We start from the raw sequence: 20,863 nt of genomic DNA, 5'->3' as shown, positions 1-20,863 counted from the left end.
GGTGGCGGGCACACAAGTCCCGCCCTCACACAAGGCCTGCTCACAGCTGGGAGGGCGGCCCTGGCACACAGTGGGTGGTTCGAGGCGCGTGAGCAGACGTCGGGAGTGAGCCGAGGCAGGCTGGGTGGGTGAGCGGGCACACAGCTGTCTGTGTGGGTTCTGTCCTCTGCAGCCAGCTGGCCCCTGGCCTGGGCCCATCGGGGTGGGTGGTGAGCCGGGCGCCAGCACCGCCCCGTGATGGGGGTGGGGCTCAGGCACGGAGTGTGACCGTCCTGAATTGGAACCTCAAACGGGGTTCTGCAGCCCCGCTCCGATTTCTCCTCGGTCGCTCTCGGTTCCTCCAAGTCCGTGGTGGGCAAATGGGCAGGTGCCCACAGCAGCCTCAGCCGGAGGAAGTGGCTGGTGGCTCCAGGCCTGCGTGTTCTGTCCACATGGTTTCTCTGGCCCCAGAAGGGAATTCTGAGTGGGTCCTCCCACCCCTTCTCACTGAGCCTGAGGAGTGTGGGCGCGCCCGACAATGGTTGGGGTCTCCGGACTCCAGGAGATGAGGCCATCGATGGTTCTGGGCTCCAGGCAGGGGCAGCGTCGGAGGCCACGGTCCATGCTCCTTCCTCCAGCTGGGTCCCCACTTGACCGCCCGACACCAAAATGCTCCACGGGGCTTTGGGGAGGACACCACATGTCTTTCCTGGGCCACCTGTGATGCTCTGACCAGGGTAGGGAGTGACAGATGGTTTCTGGGGCCAGAAGCCAGGTGCCCGGGACATGCCCTCTGGCTCTAAGCCAGCTTTGGGCCAGATCAGGCCCTTCCACAGGCTGCCTGGTGAGGGGGCTTTATGCAGCCTATGGCGGCTGCCCCAGCAAGGACAGGCTCCCAAGAGGGCTGGGTCTGCGTGGGAGCGGGCATTTAAGGTCACAGCTGCTTCCCGGGAGGGGCAGCCTCTGCAGGGCCAGGCCTGGGTTTGGGAGGTGGTGGGCAGGAAAGGCATGGCCTCCTCGGGGCCGAAGGGTTCATTGAAGTGGGGGCTCACAGTGAGGGGTGTCTCTGAGGAATGAAAAAAAGGTGGTTTCTTATATCCTCAGGTCAGCCTGGGGCCAGCTGGGAAAGGGGGCACTTATGTGACAACGGGGGCATGAATTCATGTGTGCCAGGTGCCATGGGGGCACCCTGGGGCAGTGCTGCCTAATGGTTAGAAGTCAAGACTTTGAGTCTTGAGCCTTACCACCCACACAGCTGTGTGACCTTGGGCGAGTCTCCCGATCCTCTGAGCCTCAGTTGCCCCATCTGTAAAACAGGCAAATGACCGTACCTCCCTCTCCATTGTTTAGAACGGTGCTCTCCAGGGGCGCCTGGGTGGCTCAGTCCGTTAAGCGTCCAACTTCGGCTCAGGTCATGATCTCGCAGTTTGTGAGTTCAAGCCCCTTGTTGGGCTCTGTGCTGACAGCCGGGAGGAGCCTGGAGCCTGCTTCAGATTCGGTGTCTCCCTCCCTCTCTGCCCCTCCCCGACTCGTGCTCTCTCTCTCTCTCTCTCAAAGATAAATGAACATTAAAAAATTAAAAAAAAAAAAAAAAGAGCAGTGCTCTCCAATAGAGCTTCCATTGTTGCAAGTTTCTTTTTTTATTAAAAAAACCTCTTTTAACATTTATTTATTTTTGAGAGAGAAAGAGAGACAGAGTGCGAGTAAGGGAGGGGCAGAGAGAGAGGGAGACACAGAACCCAAAGCAGGCTCCAGGCTCTGAGCTGTCCGCACAGAGCCCGATGTGGGGCTCGAACCCACGAACCGCGAGATCATGACCTGAGCCAAAGTTAGACACTTAACGGAGTGAGCCACAGAGGCGCCCCATCATTACAGTTTTCTAATAGCCACGCTAAAAAGCAAAACAAAGACTAAAAACCAACAACCAAAATTAAGTTTAATGATCTTTTCATTTAACCCGGTGCATTCCAAACATTACCATCACAGCTTGTAATCAACGTAAAAAATCATCAATGAGATTTTACACTCTTTTTCTTCCCCCTGTGGAGTCTTCCAAGTCTGGTGTGTTTCACACGTACAGCGCATCTCAACCTGGACTGGCCTCGTTGCAGGTGCCCGGGAGGCACAGACCGTGTGGCTGCCATTTGGGGTTAGATCACACCGCAGAGGGCTGGACAGTGAAAGGAGACCAGGTCTGGAAAGCCAAGAGCGCTGAGCAAGTCAGAGAGCCCTGTGTGGGCAGTTGCTCCTAAAGCCATCGGGTGGGGAGGAGAGGTCAAAAGTAATAGGTCATTTCAGAAGCCCATCCCGGGATAGTAGGATCTAGCAGGCAGAGAGTCATCTGCAATTTGGATATGTTGACACACAGAGGCCTTGGAGAGTGGGGGGACATCAGTAGACAGTGATGTGAAGGACGTGGCAGGGGGCAGAGGGAAAGAACCAGGAAGGGCCGGGCTGGGGTCAAAGCTCAGTTCCCTTGGGGTGGGGGGTGGGGGGCGCTGCTGTGAGGTCATAGGGAGTGGTAGCGGTGGGGGTGGGGGGTGGAAGGGTGGGTGCCTGTTTAAGGCACACGCAGCTCGGGTCCTGGAGCCGTCAGGGATATGGGTCCAGAGCTGCCAGACTCCTCTGGTTTGTCCATAGAAGCCAGAAATCCGGATTTTTATGTGAAATCTGACTTTTCAAAGCTGGCAACCAATTCAAATTCTTTTGAGGCACCGTGCTTGGCCAAACAAAACATGTCTGCCGGCCGGCTTCTGCCCAGGCGCCCTGTCGGCCAGTTGTGGTAGAGATCATGTTGGGAGAGACGCAAAGGCGGCATCTCATGACTAAGATAGGAGGTGGGGGGAGGGCTGGAGGGTGGGCCTGTCTGCCTGGCCGAGGGGGCCCCTGGCTTTCCAGGACGGAGGGAGCTGGAGGGGCCAGGAGGGCTGCTGGGCTGTCTCACACCCAGGGGGGCAGCCTCTGGCACCCTGGGTGTGGGGGGCAAGTTCAGGGCTCCACGTCTGCCTGAGGTTTGGCTCAGGAGTCGCAGCCAGACACCCACTCAGGTTGACTCAAATCAGAGGGGGTCCTACAGGAGCAGGCGGTGGAGACAGGCCCCCAGGAGCTGTCCCACAGTCACAGGGCTGTCTTCTCCCCTCCCTTTCTGCTTTAGGGTCCTCCCCACTGACCAGCTGCTTCTATGGGTCCCCTCATTCTTGCTCTTCAACAATTACAGGGCTCTGCACCCATGCACGCTGACTTCCCATGATCGCAGGGCTGCAGGGCTGCAGGGCCCCATGGGTATTGCCCGTCTCGATTCAAATTCTCAAGAGAGCAAATCCAATTGAATGGGCTAGGCCAGGTGGCCACCTCTGGCCTGATCTATGTCCAGGGTATGATGTTACCTGGTACAGTGTCCCCCTCACCAGGCCCACCCTTCCTCCAGGCTGTAAATGGGCTGGCTTGCTGGGAGAGGAGCTCCCGGCAAGCCTGTGGTGGGGATGGCCTATGCCCGTGCTGAGCCCTCCCCGGGCCCCAGAAGCCCCTCTTACCGGGACCTTCACTGATTTTCCTGTGTTTGGGGTCTCTGGGAGAGAGAAGCACACCCACAGACCCCAGGAGGTTGCAGCTTTAGCACAGAGAAAGCTAGCCCCCAGGGGGGTGAAGAGCAAGCAGTCCAGAGAGGGGGTCTAGAAAACAGATGGAGCATCTCAAGAGAGCTGAAACTGGGGGCTCAGAGGCTAGAGAGTTCAGCCAGGTAGAGCCCCAGCGCCTGGAAGAACCAGGACAAAGAACTCCAGAACCACAAGTCAACAACTCAGCGGCAGCTGCGGGCGGATCAGGCTGTGCAGGGGCTGTGGCCTGACCCAGTCATGGCAGGACATAGAGAGCTGGGAAAGCAGTTCCAGAACGTTGTGGTGGAGGAAATAGCCCAGAGCCCCCAGAATTTAGAGCCAGAACCCAGAAGTCTTGGGGTCTAAAGGTGTTAGAGCCTGACTCCAGAAGTCTAAAGGTGTTAGAGCCTGACCCCAGGCCTAGAGTTATGACCCAGGGGACCTGAATTTGAGAACTCCCTTACAGGGCACAGGGGAAATAACCCCCAGTCCCCAATATGGCTGAGGGCCCCAGGTCCCCATGGAAACCCAGAGGGCAGAGGGGGTTGGGCAGGGCCCTCGGGACCCCTGACCCCCAGGGACCCTGTCAGGACAGGCCTTACTGGCCCTTTGTACAGCTGAGGCCACAGAGCTTCTGATGGGGAAATCAGAACTGTGTGCTTCTGGGAATGGAGTGAGCAGCACAGTCCTCAGCGCCCTGAGAATTACGGCAGGCGGGCCTGGCCCTCCTCAGAAGCCCCAGCTTCAACTGCACCAAGAGGAAACTGAGGCCCGTGTGTCATTGGCGCCCTCACCCAAAAGCCTCAGGGCACCAGTTAAGCCCTCAGGATAGATGCTTCCCGACGTAATCCCTCAGCCTCTTCCGGGAGAGCCCCCTCCCCACTGCATGCAGATGTACTATCCCTCAAAGGGCCCACGGGAGCTCCCCAAGGCTTGTCAGGATCACTGATGGGTCCCCAGTGCCCAGCCTGGGGCTTGGCATGTGGTGGCCCCTCAGGGGACTCTCGATGTGTATTTGCTGAGTGAGTCTAGAGAACCCAGAAGACCTGGACCGATCACACTTCCCTCTGCCAGGAGTCCTCAAGGGCAGGGGCTGGGTTCTGGTCACCTGTGAGTCCCCAGGGCTGGCCCACGTAAGGGATACATGCAGGAAGGCAGTACCCCACTCTGGCTGAGATGAGATGAGATGAGATGAGACGAGACGAGAGGCCAGGGGAGCCTTTGGGAGAGGGAATCCCAGCCCCACCAGAAACCGGATCTTCCACTCCTGGGTCGCATCCACGGAGGGCCTCCTGGGACTATCTAGCCCATGGGGTGGGGTCTAGACAGGCTTGGGAGCACCTTCAGTCCCTCGGGGCAGTGCTGGCCACCTCCCGAGGCTCCATTTCTGTAGTGCAAAGTGTTTTGTAACCATTAAAGTGCTGTCCAGGTATCGAGTGATGCCATTTACATAAAGTACAAGACCAGGCAAAACTAACCGATGCAGCTAGAAGTCAGGACAGTGTCCTCCCCTTGTGGGGAGTTCCTGGCAGCCCCGCGGGGTGGGGGGTTGGGGGAAGGGATGGGACCTCTGGGGGGCTGGTGATGCTCTGCTTCTTGAGCTGGGTATTGGTTATTTTGTGAAAATACATCCATCTTTGACACCCCGCGTGGCAGGGTGCAGGCGCGGCTCAGCCAGGCGCGGAGTAAGCATCGCAGGGCGGGAGACGCGGGAGGCGGGGCGCGGCGCACAGGGGCGGGACGGCCCGCGGAGCCACGCCCCACGTAGGCGGGGTCTCCCGTCGGGCTCCTCCTGCCGCCCACCTGCCCCGCCCCGCCTCCCGCCGCCGAGGGTCCCGCGGCGGCGGCGCTCCGGCCTTTCCCCCGGCACCCGGCTGGCGCCCGTCCCCCGCCGCCGTCGCCCGCCCCGCCGGCCGGCCCGTGGCGCCCCCCGCCCCGCCCGCCTCCCCGGCCGCTCGGCGCCTCCTCCATGGGTGAGTGCGGGGCCCCGGCCCGGCCCCGCCGAGCAGGCCTGCCGGTCGGCTGCCTCCGCGCCGGCTCGAGGAGGGGCGCGGGCGGGGGGCGCCGCGCGCAGGCGGGCCGGGCGGGGGGAGCGGGGGGGGGGAGGGCGCGCTCCTTCCCCTGCTCTGGGTAAGGCCTGCTCCCGGTGGGAGGTGGACGCCGGCCTCGGAATCAGGGCGGTGGGGTTCCAAACTCTGTCCCCTTGTTGGGGCCCGCTTTAGCAGCACCCCTTCCCCTGGCCCTGCACGCTGGCTGGCGCGGGCAGCCCGTCTGCCCCTTCCCTGCCCCCTCCGCTGCTGCACCCCAGCCCCTAGGAAGAGAGGCAGCTTGGAGGGGGCCAAATTCTGGGTCAAAGATGGACCGCGGGGTAAAGGGGACACCCCGGGCCTTTGAAGAGGAGTCCATCCACAGAGGCAGTGATGTGGAGGTCAGGGGGTCAGAAGGGACCGCGGACCCGGCAGCCTTCTGGGGATCCCCCAGGAAATCTGGAGCCCCGCAAGGTCACTGAGCTACCCTCCCCCCCACTAGTGGGACAGAGGGAGGGAGCAGCTCATTTCCAAAGACGTTTTCTCCCCGTGGAATCTGGATAATTTCCCTGGGGAACTGCAACAAGAAAAGGGCTCTGCAAACAGATTCCCGTACAGATAAGTTGGCATTTAAAAGAGAAAGGGACACTGACCTCCTTTGAAGGGAGGATTGAGGAGACAGCTCCACCCATCCTCTAGTGGAGGCCACTGGGGCCCCAGGGCCCTCCTGGGTGCCCTGGCCTGGGGCGCAGCCTCCCTGGACCCCACCCGACTGATAACCCTCTGCTTCTCTCCTCTGCAGATGACCAGAGCCTGGCGGAGGAAAAGGGACTGCGCTGTCAGAACCCCAACTGCATGGACAAGGGGCGGGCAGCCAAGGTAGGGAGGCTGGAGGGCCTGGGTTGCCGGGGGCAGAGAGGACAGGGCTCCAACCCTCTCTCTATTCAGGCATGGATACCCACAGTGTCCTCTGGGTTCAAGGGTGGGCAGGGCCGCAGGGCGGCTTGTTTAAGAGGCCAAGGGGCCGCCCTTGGCTCAGGAACAGCAAAATGGAGGGGACTTCTGTAAGAACAGGGAGCAGAGGTACACCAAAGCCCTTTCCTGCACTGCAGTCCTTGTGGCCACCCTGAGGTGACAGGAGCTGTGGCCCCATGTCACAGAAGAGGAAGCTGAGACCCAGGAAGAGAAAGGACGCCCCCCCCCCCCCCCCCCAGCTCAGGCTGTGTTCCAGTGCCCAGCTGGCCCCCTTCCTGGAGCACTGGATCACTCTTCAGGCCTGGGCATGGGTCAGGGACACTTTGGGACTTGGTGAGAGTGAGGGTGCCATGGGAATGACAGAGGGAAGAAGGGACAAATTGGTCCTGAAACGCCAGGCCTTGGGAGCCAGCAGCAGGGCAGAACAAGAGGGAGAATGATAAATATCGTCGCCGGGCACCTCTGTCCATTATGCGCCGGGCTTTGTGCCACATGCTCTCTGTGCCTTATGTGCTGTTTGTGGCAGCTCTGTTGGGCCGGCCTGCGTGCCCCCTTTTCCAGATGAAGATACCAAGGTTCAGAGAGGTCCTGTGACTTGGCTGAGGCCCCACAGCTCATGAGAGACCAAGCCAGGGCTCAAACCCAAGCGTGGCCCCTTCCAGCACGCATTTGAGTGACCATGGTAATGACTGCCAGCTCTTACTGTGTCAAGCTGGGGAGCTGAGGACTCGCTGTCTCCTCCTTCTGGCCTTCTGAGATCTGTCCTGTCGTTATTATTTATAGATGAGGAAACTGAGGCTCAGGGAGCTAATGGCTCACCCAAGGACACATGGCCAGGATATAGTAGAGCTGGGATTCGAACCCAGAGCCCAGCTCTGTGTAACGTTGGAACCTGTGTTCCTAACCACCGTGTAGCTCAGCTCTGCCAGCTGCAGGAAATTAAAAATGCCACCCTCCCACCCACCCCCCCCCGCCCCAGCTCCCTCTCCCACCCCCCTCTGCCCAGACACATGCTCATACATTCTGCACAGGAAGACCAGGTTAGAAGGAACACGGAGGACTGTTCTGGGGGCGGAGACAGGAGGGGGAGGCTTTCAGTTGCCGTGGTCACCGGGCAGGGGGGTGGCTGTGATGTCAGACACAATCTGCTGGCACGGATGGTGCCTGGCATTGGGGCTCTGGTGTTGGCTGGTTGCCTCTTTCCCAGATGGGGGCTCCTGGCAACAAACTGGCCTCAGCTACCCCCAACATACATCCTGCCAGGGGCCTGCAGAGCCCTGGGGCCCCTCCTTGGGTAGTTGCTCCTGGGGCAAGTCCCCAGGCTGCTGCAGGCAGGGGCAAGGGTAGGAGGGCTCGGACCACGCAGAGGTGAGGCCTATGAGTTGAGAGCTGGTCTCAGCAAGTGGGGGCCCTCTGCAGCCTCCCGGTCCTAGCTCCAGCCCAGCCCCGGCCTGCCTGGAACTCAGCATGACTGCCATGGGCCAGAGGGTCACCCAGACTGCCGTGGGAGACACCAGGCCCTGGCACTCATAGGACCCACTTTAGGACAAATGGCACAGACTCACTTTGGGGCCAGGGATGCCTGAGTGATCAGAGAGGCAGGGGGGCCAGTCTTGCCAAGGGGTCGAGCAGGCTGAAGCAGAGAGCGAGAGAAGAGGCAAATGACATCCTGCTTTGCTGAGGAAGAGGAACAAAGAATGTCCTTGATGGTGACAATCACCACCACCGACCAAACGCACTTGTGCCCTAGGTGGGGTGTCAGGCCCTGATGCTTGTGTCACTGAACCCTCGAGAGGTCAGGAGGAAGGCGTTATTCTCGCATGACGTGAGGGAGATGAGGCTCAGGGAGGAAAGAGCTTTTGCCCACCTTGCACAGCATGGCCGGCAGAGCTGTTTCCGGAGGGGGATCAAGGGCCTCATTCTTGTTCCTCCCCAGCCATGCTCAGAAGGCTAGCAGGATAGGACTAGCTATTTATTTATTTATTTATTTATTTATTTATTTATTTTTAAAATTTTTTGATGTTTTTATTTATTTCTGAGACAGAGAGAGACAGAGCATGAGCAGGGGAGGGGCAGAGAGAGAGGGAGACACAGAATCCGAAGCAGGCTCCAGGCTCTGAGTTGTTGGCACAGAGCCCGACGTGGGGCTCGAACTCACGAGCTGTGAGATCATGACCTGAGCTGATGTCAGACTCCCAACCAACTGAGCCACCCAGGTGTCCCAGGACTAGCTTTTTAAAGGAGATGATGTCATTCATTCGTTCACCAAATGAGCTTGTAGCGTCTGCTGTGCAGGGCCCACTTCTAGGCCCAGGACCTCCTGGAGCGGACATCCTAGGAGGGGAGAAGTCAGCACTTGGGTTTGACAAGCCCGTCTCCAGGCTTTTTAAATTTCAGCCTGTCGTGGGTGCTGGGGCTTCTGAGATGAAGCAGCCGCCCCGCCCCTACCTCCTGCCCTGGGGGTTCTGGGGCACAGGCTCCTGGAGGAGGCTGCTGGCGTCCTGAGGAACGAGGAGGGGTGGAGATGGAGGGAAGCTGAGTGAGCAGAGGGGCAGGGGCCCCCCGAAGTCAGGGCCTCGGAGATCACAGGAGAGAAGTTGTACCCCTGCCCCTGCTCTGGATGAGGATGTGTAGAGTGGCTCCAAGGTCAAAGCCTACTCCTTTCCAGCTGTGTGACCCTGGGCAAGTCACTATACCTCTCTGATCTCCGTTTCTTCATCTGCAGACTGAGGCTTCTTGAGTTGTGGGTAGGATTAAACAGGGCTCAGATGTGAAGTGCTTGGCGTGGAGTGTGGCATGATGTAGGCTCAAGAGAATGCTAGCTGTTCGTCCGCCATGGAAGGGGAGAGAAACCCCTAGGCTTTGGGCGTGCCCTCCTTCCCCTCCCTGAGATCTGAGACCGCCCCAGATTCCAGCCCAGACCCCAGCGAACCCCACCCAGCATGGCAAATGTTTATGGCACATCTGTCCTGTCCCCAGGGCAGGTGGAGCTTGGAGTCTTGGGAGGGGTGGAGATGAAGGGAGTGTTTGTTCCCTCTCTCAAGGGGGGCCTGGTGATGATATAGTGAGTATCCAGCCCTCCTGCAGAGTAACCACAGGACAGATGGTGTCCGGACTCCCCAACTCCTCGCCGGGCCCCCTTGAGCTGGGTGATCTGGTCAAAGTCTGCAGGGCACTCCAGGTCACAAGGGGACATGGTGGAGGGCTTTCGCTGGCCCAGGGGACATTGGACCATCACTTCAGAGGGAACTGAAGACTCAAGGGTATTTATCCTGGAGATGGGACCCTCAGGGCATCATCATTCTCAAAGGTGATGCTTCCAGCAGCCACCACTCATGTATTCAGCACCTACTGTGTGCCAGGCCCTGCTTTCTATGCCTCCCCAAAGGGACCTCCTCTGTCCTCACACCCTCCCTATGCCATAGGGACCACCCCATCTCCACATGAGCGATAGGATCCCATGAAGCAGGGGGGTAAGTGACTCACCAAGGCAAGGCCAGGACTTAAACCAGATCTGTCTGTCCTCAGAGCCTCCCATTTCTAAGGAGCTATCAGGAGGAAAGGGAGGTGACTTTTTCTGCTTGGCTCCAAGGGCCCAGGCAGGATGGGAAGTTTCCAACAGCTGAAGCTGCTCCCCAGTGTACAGGTTGTGAGCACCCCATTCCTATAAGTATCCAAGCAGAGTGGACGTTGGATTTGATGACCTTAGAGTTCCCTGCCGGTTTAACAACAGGTTGTGAGGTGGCAGGGATGAGTCAGGGGGAGGTGTGTCTAGGGGAGTGGTGGCCAGCTGAAGACCAGCGGACACAGGGCAGAGGAAGGGGCGGATTTGAGATCCTTGTGGGGAAAGAATGGGCAGGATGTAGTGAATAATGGGAGAGGGAGTCACCTATTCTCCAGGGTGGTGCTCTGGGAGTGAGAGGTGGGAGGCCAGGGTGCCCTTGAGAATGGCCAGATTCTGGGGATTTCTGGGGGTGACTTTTAGATGCTGGTCAGCTGTAGGCAGGTGGCAGTCCAGTCTGCAGCTGGAGGAAGCGGCAGAACCAGAGTAGCAGGGCAAACGGAAGTCCTGGGCTTTGGCTAAGTAATTCTGGGGGCAGCGGGTGACGGCATGGGGCGCCAGGCCCAAGAGGCAGGGACAGAGGATCCACCATGTGTGATGTGGCCAAGATGAGCCGTCCTGGAGTGGACCCAGCCCCAGTGAGGTCAGTGCTGCCAAAGAGGGCAGAGCCTGCTAGGAAAGAGAACCGGCAGCCTAGAGGCCTTGGCCTGGTGACGGGCTTGTGGGAGGGGGTTCTAGGTTTGGAAAAACGCTGGTGCGCCTGAGCCCAAGATCGGCCCCAGGCCCACCACTAGTAGTGATAATTAGGGAAGGGGGTTGGTGTGCTGGGGCCAGTTCCTCTCGCAATACTCCTGTATCCTCGCCGGTGTCCTCGTGCACTCCCCGCAACCCCCGTGCCCAGCGCGGAGTTATTCTGAACTTAGGCAGCCGGGAGAGGGAAGCTGGGAAGCACCAAAGGGCCGAATGGCCCCCTTTTCAGCCATGCCAGGCACGGGCTAGGGAAAAGGAGGGGGCACTGAGATAGGCGGGCCCGTTTCTCAGGCGCCGTGGACGGCACAGTTCAGAATCCAGCGGAAGCGAGCCTGGCTTGGGGCGATGCCCGGCCGGGCTCGGCCTGCGGGTCTCTGCGCCTGGACCCCCCGGGGCCTCCCTCTCTCAGGCCGGGACTGCTTCCCGCCGCGGGCCCTCGCCGGGGACCGGCGACCTCCCGTCTTCAAGCCCAGGTTAAAGCCTAGGGACTTGGAACTTCCCGCACATTTGTGAAGAGCCAGCCCCCTCGGGGACAGTGACGACCCCTCCCTCCCGGCCCCGCAGCCCGGACCCTAGATTACCCCCCGGCGCCGGCCGCGCTTCCTTCCCGGGCTCCCCGCGCTCCCCCTCGCCAGCCGGGCGCGCCGATGGTACGTCCCGGCCCGCCCAGGTGGTAGCGCCCGCGCCGGCCTACCGTAATTCCCCTACGTCCCGCGCCCCACGCCGGCTCAGAGCCGACTGAGCCCGCCCCGCGGCTCCGGTCCCCCTGGCTCTGCGCGCCCCTCGGGGCTTTGGCAGCCTTGGCCCGAGCCCCAGCCACAGGGGAGGAGACTCATGTCCCTAAGGTGAGTCTCAAGGGGAAGCTGGGGACGAGACGGGGCTGGGATCGGGACGGCTGTGGTTCCGGCGTCCAGGACTCCCCCCGAATTAATGGACAGAACCGGGAGTAAAGGGACCGACGCAGTCCCAGGGCTGCGGGGGTGGGGGTGGGGTGGAGGGTGGGTATCGATGGGCTCCACTGGCTCTACCTCCATTTACTTGAAGGTGGAATGGGCTCAAGCTCCCGCCCCCACCCCAATGATTCTAGGGTGGGGTTGGCTCGGCGCTAGGGCAGTGTGGAGCCAATGGGAACCCCTCTCCGGTGTGAGGATTGTTGACTGGGCGAGAGGATCCTGGAGTGGGGCTTGGCGCGGGGTGGCTGGGAGGCTCGGGCGACCCTGCCCAATCTGGGCGTCCGAGAGTTGGTCCGAGGCGGAAAGTCGTTTCGAGGCCGGCAGGGGGCGCGCGAGTCTGAGCCTCAGGCAGTCTGGGCCGGCTGGGACCCGATTGGGGGAGGGGAGAGGGAGAAGACCCATGAACCTGGAGAGGCCTTGGCTTGCCATGATGAAAGACGAAGAAATGGAGACCGAGGGGGTCCTGGGCCCTACAGATTCCCCAGTAACCTTCCCCAGGTTTGTGGGGCTGTAGGAGGATTTTACTGTTCTTGTGCCCCTTGGCCAGGGTCCAGGCACATATTAAGGCCCAGGAGCCATCCCTAGGTAGAATATTCTAGAGAACTGGCCAGTGCCCTCTTTGCACAGATGGGCAAGGGCAGGGGTAGGTGGGACCCAGAAGCAGGTCTTCTGTAGCCCAGGCATGTGCCTTCTTCCTCATTCCCTCCCAGGGAGACTTTTATACAGTGCTGGAGAGAGAGGTATCAGGAGAAGACACTGGCTTCGATGCTGGCATCTGGGGCTCCAGGACCTGGCACATTCGTGCAGGGACTGGGCAGGAGGTGAGGTTCACTGACCACAGCCTCTGCCTCTGTCCCTAAAACTGGGTCCCAGCTGGACTGCTCCCTGGGGTGGTAGGGGCCTTGCTGACTTCTGGGGCCCACGTGGTTAGCCGGGCCTGCAGAGAGGTTCCCTGCATCCATCCAGCACAGGGCAGGGCCTCAGGGCAGGCTCTGCCTCCAGGTGGGCCCCAGAATCCAAGGACAAGGGGTGAGGCCCAGGCCTAGGGGAAGGGAGGGGCTGGGTGGGCTGTTTGGAGAGCAGCCTGGCAGAGTTGGCCCCACCCTGGCCGACCTGCTCAAACATGCAGCCTCCACCCTTGGATCTCCAAGGAGCTAGATGGGGCCTTGGGGCCAGTAGGCTCCCAGGGGAGCTCAGCCCGGATGGGGAGCCCCTGGGCAGTGGTGTCCCTCTAGCCAAGGTGCTCCAGGCTGGTTGTTGTGGGCAGAACATGGAGCTGGCCCCAGAACTATGGTCTCTCCTCCTAGACAGGGAGCTCCTCTGTCTCACCAAAGACCAGGCCGGGTCCCCCACCTGCTGTGGGGGTGGACTGCCCACAGTCCCCTGCTTTTCTGGGTTTGGGAGATGGTGCTGCGGCGGGGGAGCGGAAGGGGGGCTTCTGCCTTGGAGACTCCATTATTCATCAGCCCCAGCATCTGGTTTCTGGGTATCAGTTTCAACAAGCCAGTCCTGACTCATGAGCCTGGAGCTGGGGCTGGGCTGGAGAGGGGCCCCCTCCCCAGGGAGCCAGGGCCGAGGACTTCTTTGTCCTGGGCATGGGCTATTTCAGCTCCCTCCTCTAGAGGAAGTGGGGACCCAGGAGACTGCTGAGGCCTTCTCCCTCTCCTGGCACGAGGGCCAGGGGCTCCTTTCCTCCCCTGACTCTGCAGCTTCCTTGACCCTCCTTCCCTCTCGGCCCTGGGGCACTAGGGCCCTGGCCTTCTGAGGAGCAGGCCCTCTGCCGTGGCTGGAGGAAGCAAGCAGCAGCATGACTGGGGAATGGCCAGGGCCTGGTCACTCAGGTGACCTCCGGTGACCTACCTGGCCCAGCCCCCGAGGTTTCTGCTTGATGTGACCTGCTAACCCCAGGCCAGTAGGATCCCCCTGAACTGGCTTTGGGACCTGCCCTGTTCCCAAGCCGGTAGAACTCAAGGCCCTGCTGTTAAACCACCACTTAGCTGGTCTCCATGCCCCCCACCCTGCCTGAGGCCCCTGGATAGTGGTCCAAAGCACAGGCATTCTTCTGTTTCCCCACTTTGCACCCGGGGCAAGCCACTTAACTTCTCCAAGCCTCAGTGTCCCCATCTGTTAAGTGGAGATGGTAACCGTGCCTCTTCCTTTGAGAGTAGTGAACAGGATACTGGCACAGGCCTGGCATTTGGGAGTGCTCAGCTGTCAGCCTGTAGGGCAGCAAGAACAGAGAATTTGTGGTAGAAACCACCGCCCAGGCCAGCAGGCCCGAGGTCACGTTTGCTAGCAAAAAGAAGCAATCCTACGGTCAGGCAGTGGGGAGGGTTTTGTCGACCACTGGCAGCAGGAAGGGACACCCTGGCAGAGATCTTCCCTGCCCTCGTGGCCTTCTCTGGCATGAAGACCCTTCCTCTGCTTTCATCCATTTGTTCTCCTAGTCTACACTGAGCACCTGCTGGGTGGAGGGCGCCGTGTGGGCCAGACAGCTAAGGACCCTGGGCTCTGGAGAGGATATTCAAGTGGGGAGGGGTGGTCATCAAGAAGTGAACAAGGAAGTCAAACAATTTCAGGTAGTTTTAAATGCTTAGGAGGAAAGAGTTTAGTTTAAGAGGATTGGAAGTGAGACATATAAGGGGCTACTTATTTTGAGAGGAGGTTAAAGCCTTGTTGAGGAGGTGGCATTGAAGCCGGGATCCAGTGCCAGCCGTGGCAAGATCAGGGGCCCAGGGTTCCAGACAGAGAACACAGAGGTGCGGGTGCTGAGCTTGGTGAGTCGTGGGGACGGACGAGGCAGGCTAGCATGGAGACCACCGTGAGGGACCTGCCGGGAGGTGAGGTCGGGGCTAGCCATGTTGGGATTTTATTCCAAATTCCTGGAAGGTTTTAAGGGAGGAGCGAGGTGTTCGGGTTTTAGTTTTCAAAAGATCTATCTGCCTGTGGTGTGGACAGTGGATGGCTTGGGCTTTGGGAGTGGAGGTGGTCCTTGAAACCTCCTGATTGGAGTAAACTGCTACCTCCTCAGAGCCATCTTCAGAGACCCTGCCCTGTTCCCCCCCCCCCCCCATGGAGGAGGAGCTGTGTAGGGGATGGGTAGGGTGATGACATCATGTCCCCCCTGCAGCACCAGAAGTACTGAGATGGGGTCCCAAGGAGGCCATTCCAGAACAACAGAGTCAGGACTGGGTTTCAGTCCTGCCTGTAGACTTTTGAGTCACTCCATAGTTGTGCCCGCCCCCCACCTCTTGGGAGTGAGTGTAATCTACTGCGGGGACCCCACCATCACCCTCCAACCCTCCAACCCCCCCCCCCCCCCCCCCCCCCCCCCGCCCAATCCTGGTCCCTCTAATCTAGGGCTCTGAAGAGCGCCTCCCTGGCCGTGGGGCTGGTGGAAGGGACCCAGCCTGGAGCAGCAGAGATCTGGGGGGAAAGCCGAGTTGGGCTCCCAGGTTTTCCCGATGCTCCATCTCACCCAACTCCTGGGGGCTCCGGAAGATCTACCATCACTGCCCTTTCCACCCACGTGCCTGCCTATCGCCTGCCGCCTCCACCAGTGGTCGCCTGGAGCCCTCCGCTCCTCTGCCTTCACCGCTGGCCTGGGCAGTGGGAGCAGGGTCCCCCAGGCCCAGGCTCTGAGGCTGGGGTCTCGAGGACTGTGCCCGGGCGCCAGGGTGACGCCCCGGAGGGGCTCTGAGCGCTGGATGTGTGGCCCGGCCAGTTGGAGGTCAGAGCAGAGACAGGTGTCCCCGTTCTGCCCCCCACCCCCTTCTGCCACCAGCTTTCGGAGGGCTCCCTTGGGAGAGGGAGAAAGGGTCCCGGAGTTGAGGTTCTGAGGCGGGGTCTCCAGGACTGAAGGGAGGGGCCTTTGGGCCCCAGACGTCGGCGTTGGGGGTGGGGTGGAGGGCCGGGCGGAGCGGGGCGCCCGCGGGGCTGGGCGGGGGGTCGGGGCTCCGCAGCCGGGGCGGGCCCGGCCCGGGCGCCCTCGTCCTGGGAGCTCCCCGAGGCCCAGAGCAGGTCCGACGGGGACGCCCGAGCCCCGAACCTTTGCGCCGGGGGCGGGGCTGGGGTCGCAGCGGAGCCGCCCCGGGATGGCCGAGGCGGGCGGGGGCCCCGGGGTCCCGGCGCGCTCGGCCGGGGGCGGGCGCGGCCGCACAATGGCAGGAAGCGGAGCCCCGCGCTTTGTCCGGCGGGCGGCGCAGACCGCCGCTTCCTCCGGCCGCCATGGGGACGGGCCCCGGCGTCTCCGGGCGCCGCGCGGCCTCCAGGCCGGGCCCCGGGCTGCCCTGTCCGGCGGAGGGTCGCGCCCGCGACGGCGAAGGCCAGGTACGGGGTGTGGGCGGCGGGGCGGGGGTGCGCGCGACCGCCCGCCCCTGGGGATGTTTCCCCACCCTGCGACCGAAGGGCCCCGGGGCGGCGAGGTGGCCCGCCAGCCCTTAGCCTTTTGTGTCTGGGGCTGCCTCCCGACTCACCTGTGGGTGCCAGGCCCTGCCCACCCTCCCCCCATCCCCGCTCCAGCCTCTGGCTGGTGTGTGAGTGGGGAAGTCTGACTTCTGGTGCCCCATCCCCACCGTGCTCCCCAACGGGCCCCCTCTGTTATTCGTAAAGCTGGGGTCCATTCGCTGCCTTTGGAGGTGCTGGGTGATCTGGCTGTTCCAGCCGGTGGGCTCTCCTCTCGGTGGGTTGAGTCCCGGGAACCTTTTTCCTGGGACCCTGCTGCCCCTCCCCCACTGGCAGGGGTGGTGCCGCTCTCAGAGGGTGGCCGTGGTGGGCAACAAGGAGGTGGAGAATAGGCACCTCGGTCTGAGAGAAGGTCCAAGAGTCTGGCTTTGGGAAGGGGCTGCCCTGTTTTAGCGCAGGGGAGACCCTCGCTCCCAGAGGGAGCTGCGGACATCCAGCAGTTTGGTGGGGATGGAGGTACGAGAAGGGGTGGGGGAGCAGATTCAGAGCAAGGGGCCTCTGCTCACCCCAGTCTGAGCCTCCCAGTTGGGCTTGTGGTTCTCTCTGGGGGCTCCTGGAAGCTGTCATCAGCCAGACTCGTTGAATTAAGTAAAGAAACACCCACCTGGTTCAGATCCTGGGCCTGACCCTCACATGCCCCTGGTGTCCCTGAGCCTGGGGGCTGCTGGGGGGATGGAAGCAGAACAGATCACCATGGCGGAGGGGCACTGGCTCCCATCACCATTAGTAGTGGTAGTAGTTAGTAGTAACGGGAGGAGGAGTGGTGGTGATGTTCACCAGAGCCCAGCACAGAGCTGGGAAGTGAATCCTCCTGAGCCTCAGGGAGACCAGTGCCTCCACAGGGCGGGCGCCTAGTAGGTGCTCAATAAATGTTTGTGGAATGCTGAATCTGCTATCGGGAGTGACTCTGTGTACAATCTGCCGCCCGTACGTTGGATTGGTTTAAAAACAGGATTGTGGCAGAGAGCCAGGGACTTGGGCTGGAGGGGTCCCGGAGGCCCTCCGCAGGACTCTTCGAACCTCGCATGGCCCCTGCCACGTCACCTCCCACCCACTATGAGACTAGGGCCTGGGTAACCCGCAGGTCCGCAGTCCCACCGCTCTGTGCCTGGGCGCCAGCAAAATGAAGCCAGCGGGGAAATCACAAGAGGCCTGGAAGGGGTGGGAGGGGCCATCTGTGCCAGGCCGGCTGCCAGGCTGGATGCAGAGGCGGGGGATGGCCGCCTGGCTGGCAGACTGCGGGGCTCCTCGGGAAGAAGGGGCTGAAGTGGGGTGGGTGCCTTCCCCCCGAGTCATTGTCAAGAGGAGATGCTTGCAGCTGGTGGGGGGAGGGGCGGGGGGAGGGGGGTCCAGAATCTGCAAAGCCAGGGCTGATGTCTGTCAGCCGTGCGGGCAGAGCCATGGCGGAGGATAGCGGTTTTCACACTGTTTGGGAGTAGGTGAAGTGAAGGTAGAAACAGCTGCGCTGGCTGAGGGGCGCCCCTCACCCCTGCCCAAAGCCCCACGGACACACTTGAAGACCGCTGAGAAGGATGTGGGAGTTGGGCGCATGTGGCGCTCAGGCTGCCCTCGGGAGTCTGGGCCATCATGTCCACGCCCCGCCGCTCACCCAGGGCCCAGGCCTGGAAACGTCAGACCCCCTGGAGCCAGAGGAGTCCCCAGTCTGCCCCCTGCTGGCTGTCGTTTCTCTGCCCACGTTTTTGGGTGTTCTTGTTTTGTTTTGTTTTCTCTCTGACGGAGGCCTAGGAGGCCACAGGAGCCCAAGCAGGCAGCATCAAACTATGACTGCTTCCCTCTTCTCTCTGTAGCACTCCCCCACCGGCCGCCCGACTGCTGCCCCCCGGGCCGGCTTCCCCCGCTCCTCTCTCCCTTCTTAGCCACCCAAGAGATAGACGGTATGAATATGCTGGACATCTAGGCTCTGGAGCTACACACGCTGGGCTCAAGTCCCGGCTCCGCTGGCTGTGTGACGCCCAACAAGTTACTCGCAACCTCCCTGAGTCCCACTTTCCTCCTCTGTAAAATAGGGGCAGTCGTAGCTCCTGCCTCCTCGGGGGAGGGGCCCTCTGTGCGGCCCCAGGCACACGGTGACCCCGAGTTACAGCGATCAGACTTGTTCTTCCTCCCTTTGATTACTTTCTCTGCTGTCTGTCCTCACGCTGTCTGTCACCTTGAAAATCTCTGATGGGGCTCTCCCCAGACAAAACTCTTCAGTGACCCTGCATCACCCTGATTAGTAGACCGAACAGGTATTCACTGAGTGGCTAGGACCTGAGCTAGGGCAGTGAGTCGGACAGACTAAAATCACTGTCCTTGCAGGGCTGGCGAGCTGGAGAGGCACCAAAGTGAAACAGGCTGGTCCACCGCGGAAAGGACACCGAGGGGACAGAGAGTGTGGAGGGGCATTGACTTTAAAGCACTGTTGTTGTTTCTTAAGTTTATTTATTTATTTTTGAGAGAGAGAGTGCAAGAGCATTCCAGCCGAGGGAGTGGCAGGTGGTCAGAGCTCAGAGGCAGCGAGTCGGGGTCGCCAGGGGGCGGTGGGGAGCAGGGTGAGCCAGGACGGGAGGGCAGGGCAGGGGGGCCCCTGCAGTCACCATACGGGACTCTGCCCTTTCCTGGAGTGAGATGGGAAGCCATCGAGGGTTCTGAGGAGGTGAATGTGACTCCTGGTTGAGCAGGGGCCACTCTGGCTGCTCACGGAGATGATGCTCAGGGCAGGTGGAAGCAGGGAGACCGGTTATGAGGTCACTGTTGGAATCCCACTGGGAGGTGACCGGGACGGCCACCGGGGGCAGCAGTGGGCTAATGAGCCTGGCCGGGTTGAAGCCACAGCTATTGAAGGGAGAGCCGCAAGCGTCGTCCCGTCGACCCATCGACTGGATGGGGGTGTAACAGAACGGTCAGAGGTGACCCCAGGGATTTGGGCCTAATGTATTCATTCCCTAGGGCTGCGGTGACAGTGAACCCCGATTGCGTGGGAAGTTTATTCTCCACGTATGGAGAGCCACACAGTGTAGTCTAAGCCAGTTGCCTCATTCCCACGTGTCCCTGTTTCTGTCTCTCCTCTTCTTGTGTGAGGACCCCAGTCACAGGATTACCCCATACGCCGCTTGGTGACAGACTCCAGCATGACCTCATCTTAACTAAAGGCATCTGCAATAACCCTATTTCTAAATAAGGTCACATTCTGAGGGACCCGGGGTTAGGCCTTGACCTGTTTGAGGGACGCAATTCAGCCCATACTGCCATGCAGCTGGAAGGCACTGCCATTGACTGACGTGCAGGGAGCTGCAGGTGGCAGTCTGGCAGCACACGAGAGGACGTTGGCAGTGGGAGGCGCTTCTCGGAACCCAAGGGGGGCATGGAGAAGGTTGGTCTGGTGTCCTGGGTGAGGACCTGACTGAAGATTTACCTCCGGGAGCCCTCGGCACGTAGATGGCTTTTCGGGTCACGAGACTGGCTGAGTCCCCAGGGGTATGGGATGCGGATAAACGTGAGCAGGAGGCAGGCAAGGGAGCCGAATGCTGCGGGGGAAGCCGCAGAACATGGGGTCCTGGGGCCCACGGAGGAGACGGTGTGCAAGAGACCACCTGTGGCAGTGCTGGGTCCTACGCGTGGACTTAGAAACATGGTGGGGGGGAGGGAGTGCTCCTGGGTGTTGGTTAAGTGTCCAACTTCAGCTCAGGTCATGATCTCACGGTGTGTGGGTTTGAGCCCCGCATCAGGCTCTGCGCCTGCTTGGGGTTCTCTCTCAATCTCTCTCTCTCTCCCCCCACCCCAAATAAATAAATAAACTAAAAAAAAAAACCAAAAAACAAAAAAAAACAGTTATTAAAAAAAAGAAAACATGGTGGGGGCCCAAGATGGGAGAGGGTCTGAGAGAGAAGGGAAGAATTAGAAAATCTTCAGTTGCAACCGTCGTAGTCATGTTTGATTTAGGCAGACGTCACCAGTGGATGTGAAAACCCTGGAGTGTGAGATTGCCGGGAACAGGATGTCTCGAAGTTATCTCTCCACGGGCTACTTATTCATTACAGAGAGAAAAAGGGCCTTTACGCAGTACCGCGAGGCCCCCAAGGGATCCAGCCACACTGATGGGCGCACTGAGGAGGGCACAGTCCACTCTCTCGTGTCGTTGCCCCAAATGCTCAGCCCGAAACCATCCAAGGACCTCCAGAAAGATCCCCGTGGAGGGGCTTTCTCCCAGACTGCTGGCTTGAATGCTTCAAAAACGTCAGTGTGATGAAAGAAAAAACAAAAAGGACAGAGAACTCTTTCTTAAAGGGATAAACAGATACAAACGAACGCATGCGCGAATCCTGAATTGGCTCCCATATGGGGAAAAAAGCTATAAAGGCCATTGTTCAGACAGCGGACCTTAGACGGATCATATACCAGCGTTCAGTTTCCCGAGGGTGCCCATTGTTTTGGGGGTTTGTAGGAGAACGCCCACGCCCTTCGCCAGGGGAGAGGTAGGTGACAGACAAGGCCAGTGTGACAAAATGTTCGTGACGGGGGAAGGTAGAAGGGTGTGTGGATGTCATTGTACCGTTC

The 20,863-nt window shown here is 60.5% G+C and overlaps 1 protein-coding gene and 1 long non-coding RNA gene across 6 annotated transcripts in view; one reads left to right on the top strand and one right to left on the bottom strand.

Moving 5' to 3' along the window:
- Window positions 1-1,945: 1,945 nt before the first annotated feature.
- Window positions 1,946-7,648, bottom strand: LOC122241033. Its single transcript, XR_006220953.1, has 3 exons — window positions 7,598-7,648; window positions 4,684-4,962; window positions 1,946-2,227 (listed from the first exon to the last, which is right to left on the bottom strand). It is a non-coding gene; the product is annotated as an uncharacterized LOC122241033 (long non-coding RNA).
- PLEKHG5 (pleckstrin homology and RhoGEF domain containing G5) overlaps window positions 5,497-20,863 on the top strand; it is a 27,758-nt gene continuing 12,391 nt past the window's right edge. For 2 of the 5 annotated variants that reach the window (XM_042995468.1, XM_042995470.1), the window contains exons 1-2: window positions 5,497-5,548; window positions 6,405-6,481. In XM_042995468.1, coding sequence (XP_042851402.1) covers window positions 5,545-5,548; window positions 6,405-6,481 — 81 coding nt within the window. In that variant the 5' untranslated portion in view covers window positions 5,497-5,544. Of the gene's footprint in view, window positions 5,549-6,404; window positions 6,482-16,057; window positions 16,172-20,720; window positions 20,782-20,863 lie in introns of those variants that run through there. The other 3 variants (XM_042995466.1, XM_042995467.1, XM_042995469.1) reach the window with 2 other exon arrangements.

Source organism: Panthera tigris, chromosome C1, assembly GCF_018350195.1.
Source record: "Panthera tigris isolate Pti1 chromosome C1, P.tigris_Pti1_mat1.1, whole genome shotgun sequence".
Taxonomy (NCBI): domain Eukaryota; kingdom Metazoa; phylum Chordata; class Mammalia; order Carnivora; family Felidae; genus Panthera; species Panthera tigris.
The sequence above is the reverse complement of the archived record's forward strand: the minus strand, read 5'-3'. Positions and strand labels throughout refer to the sequence as shown.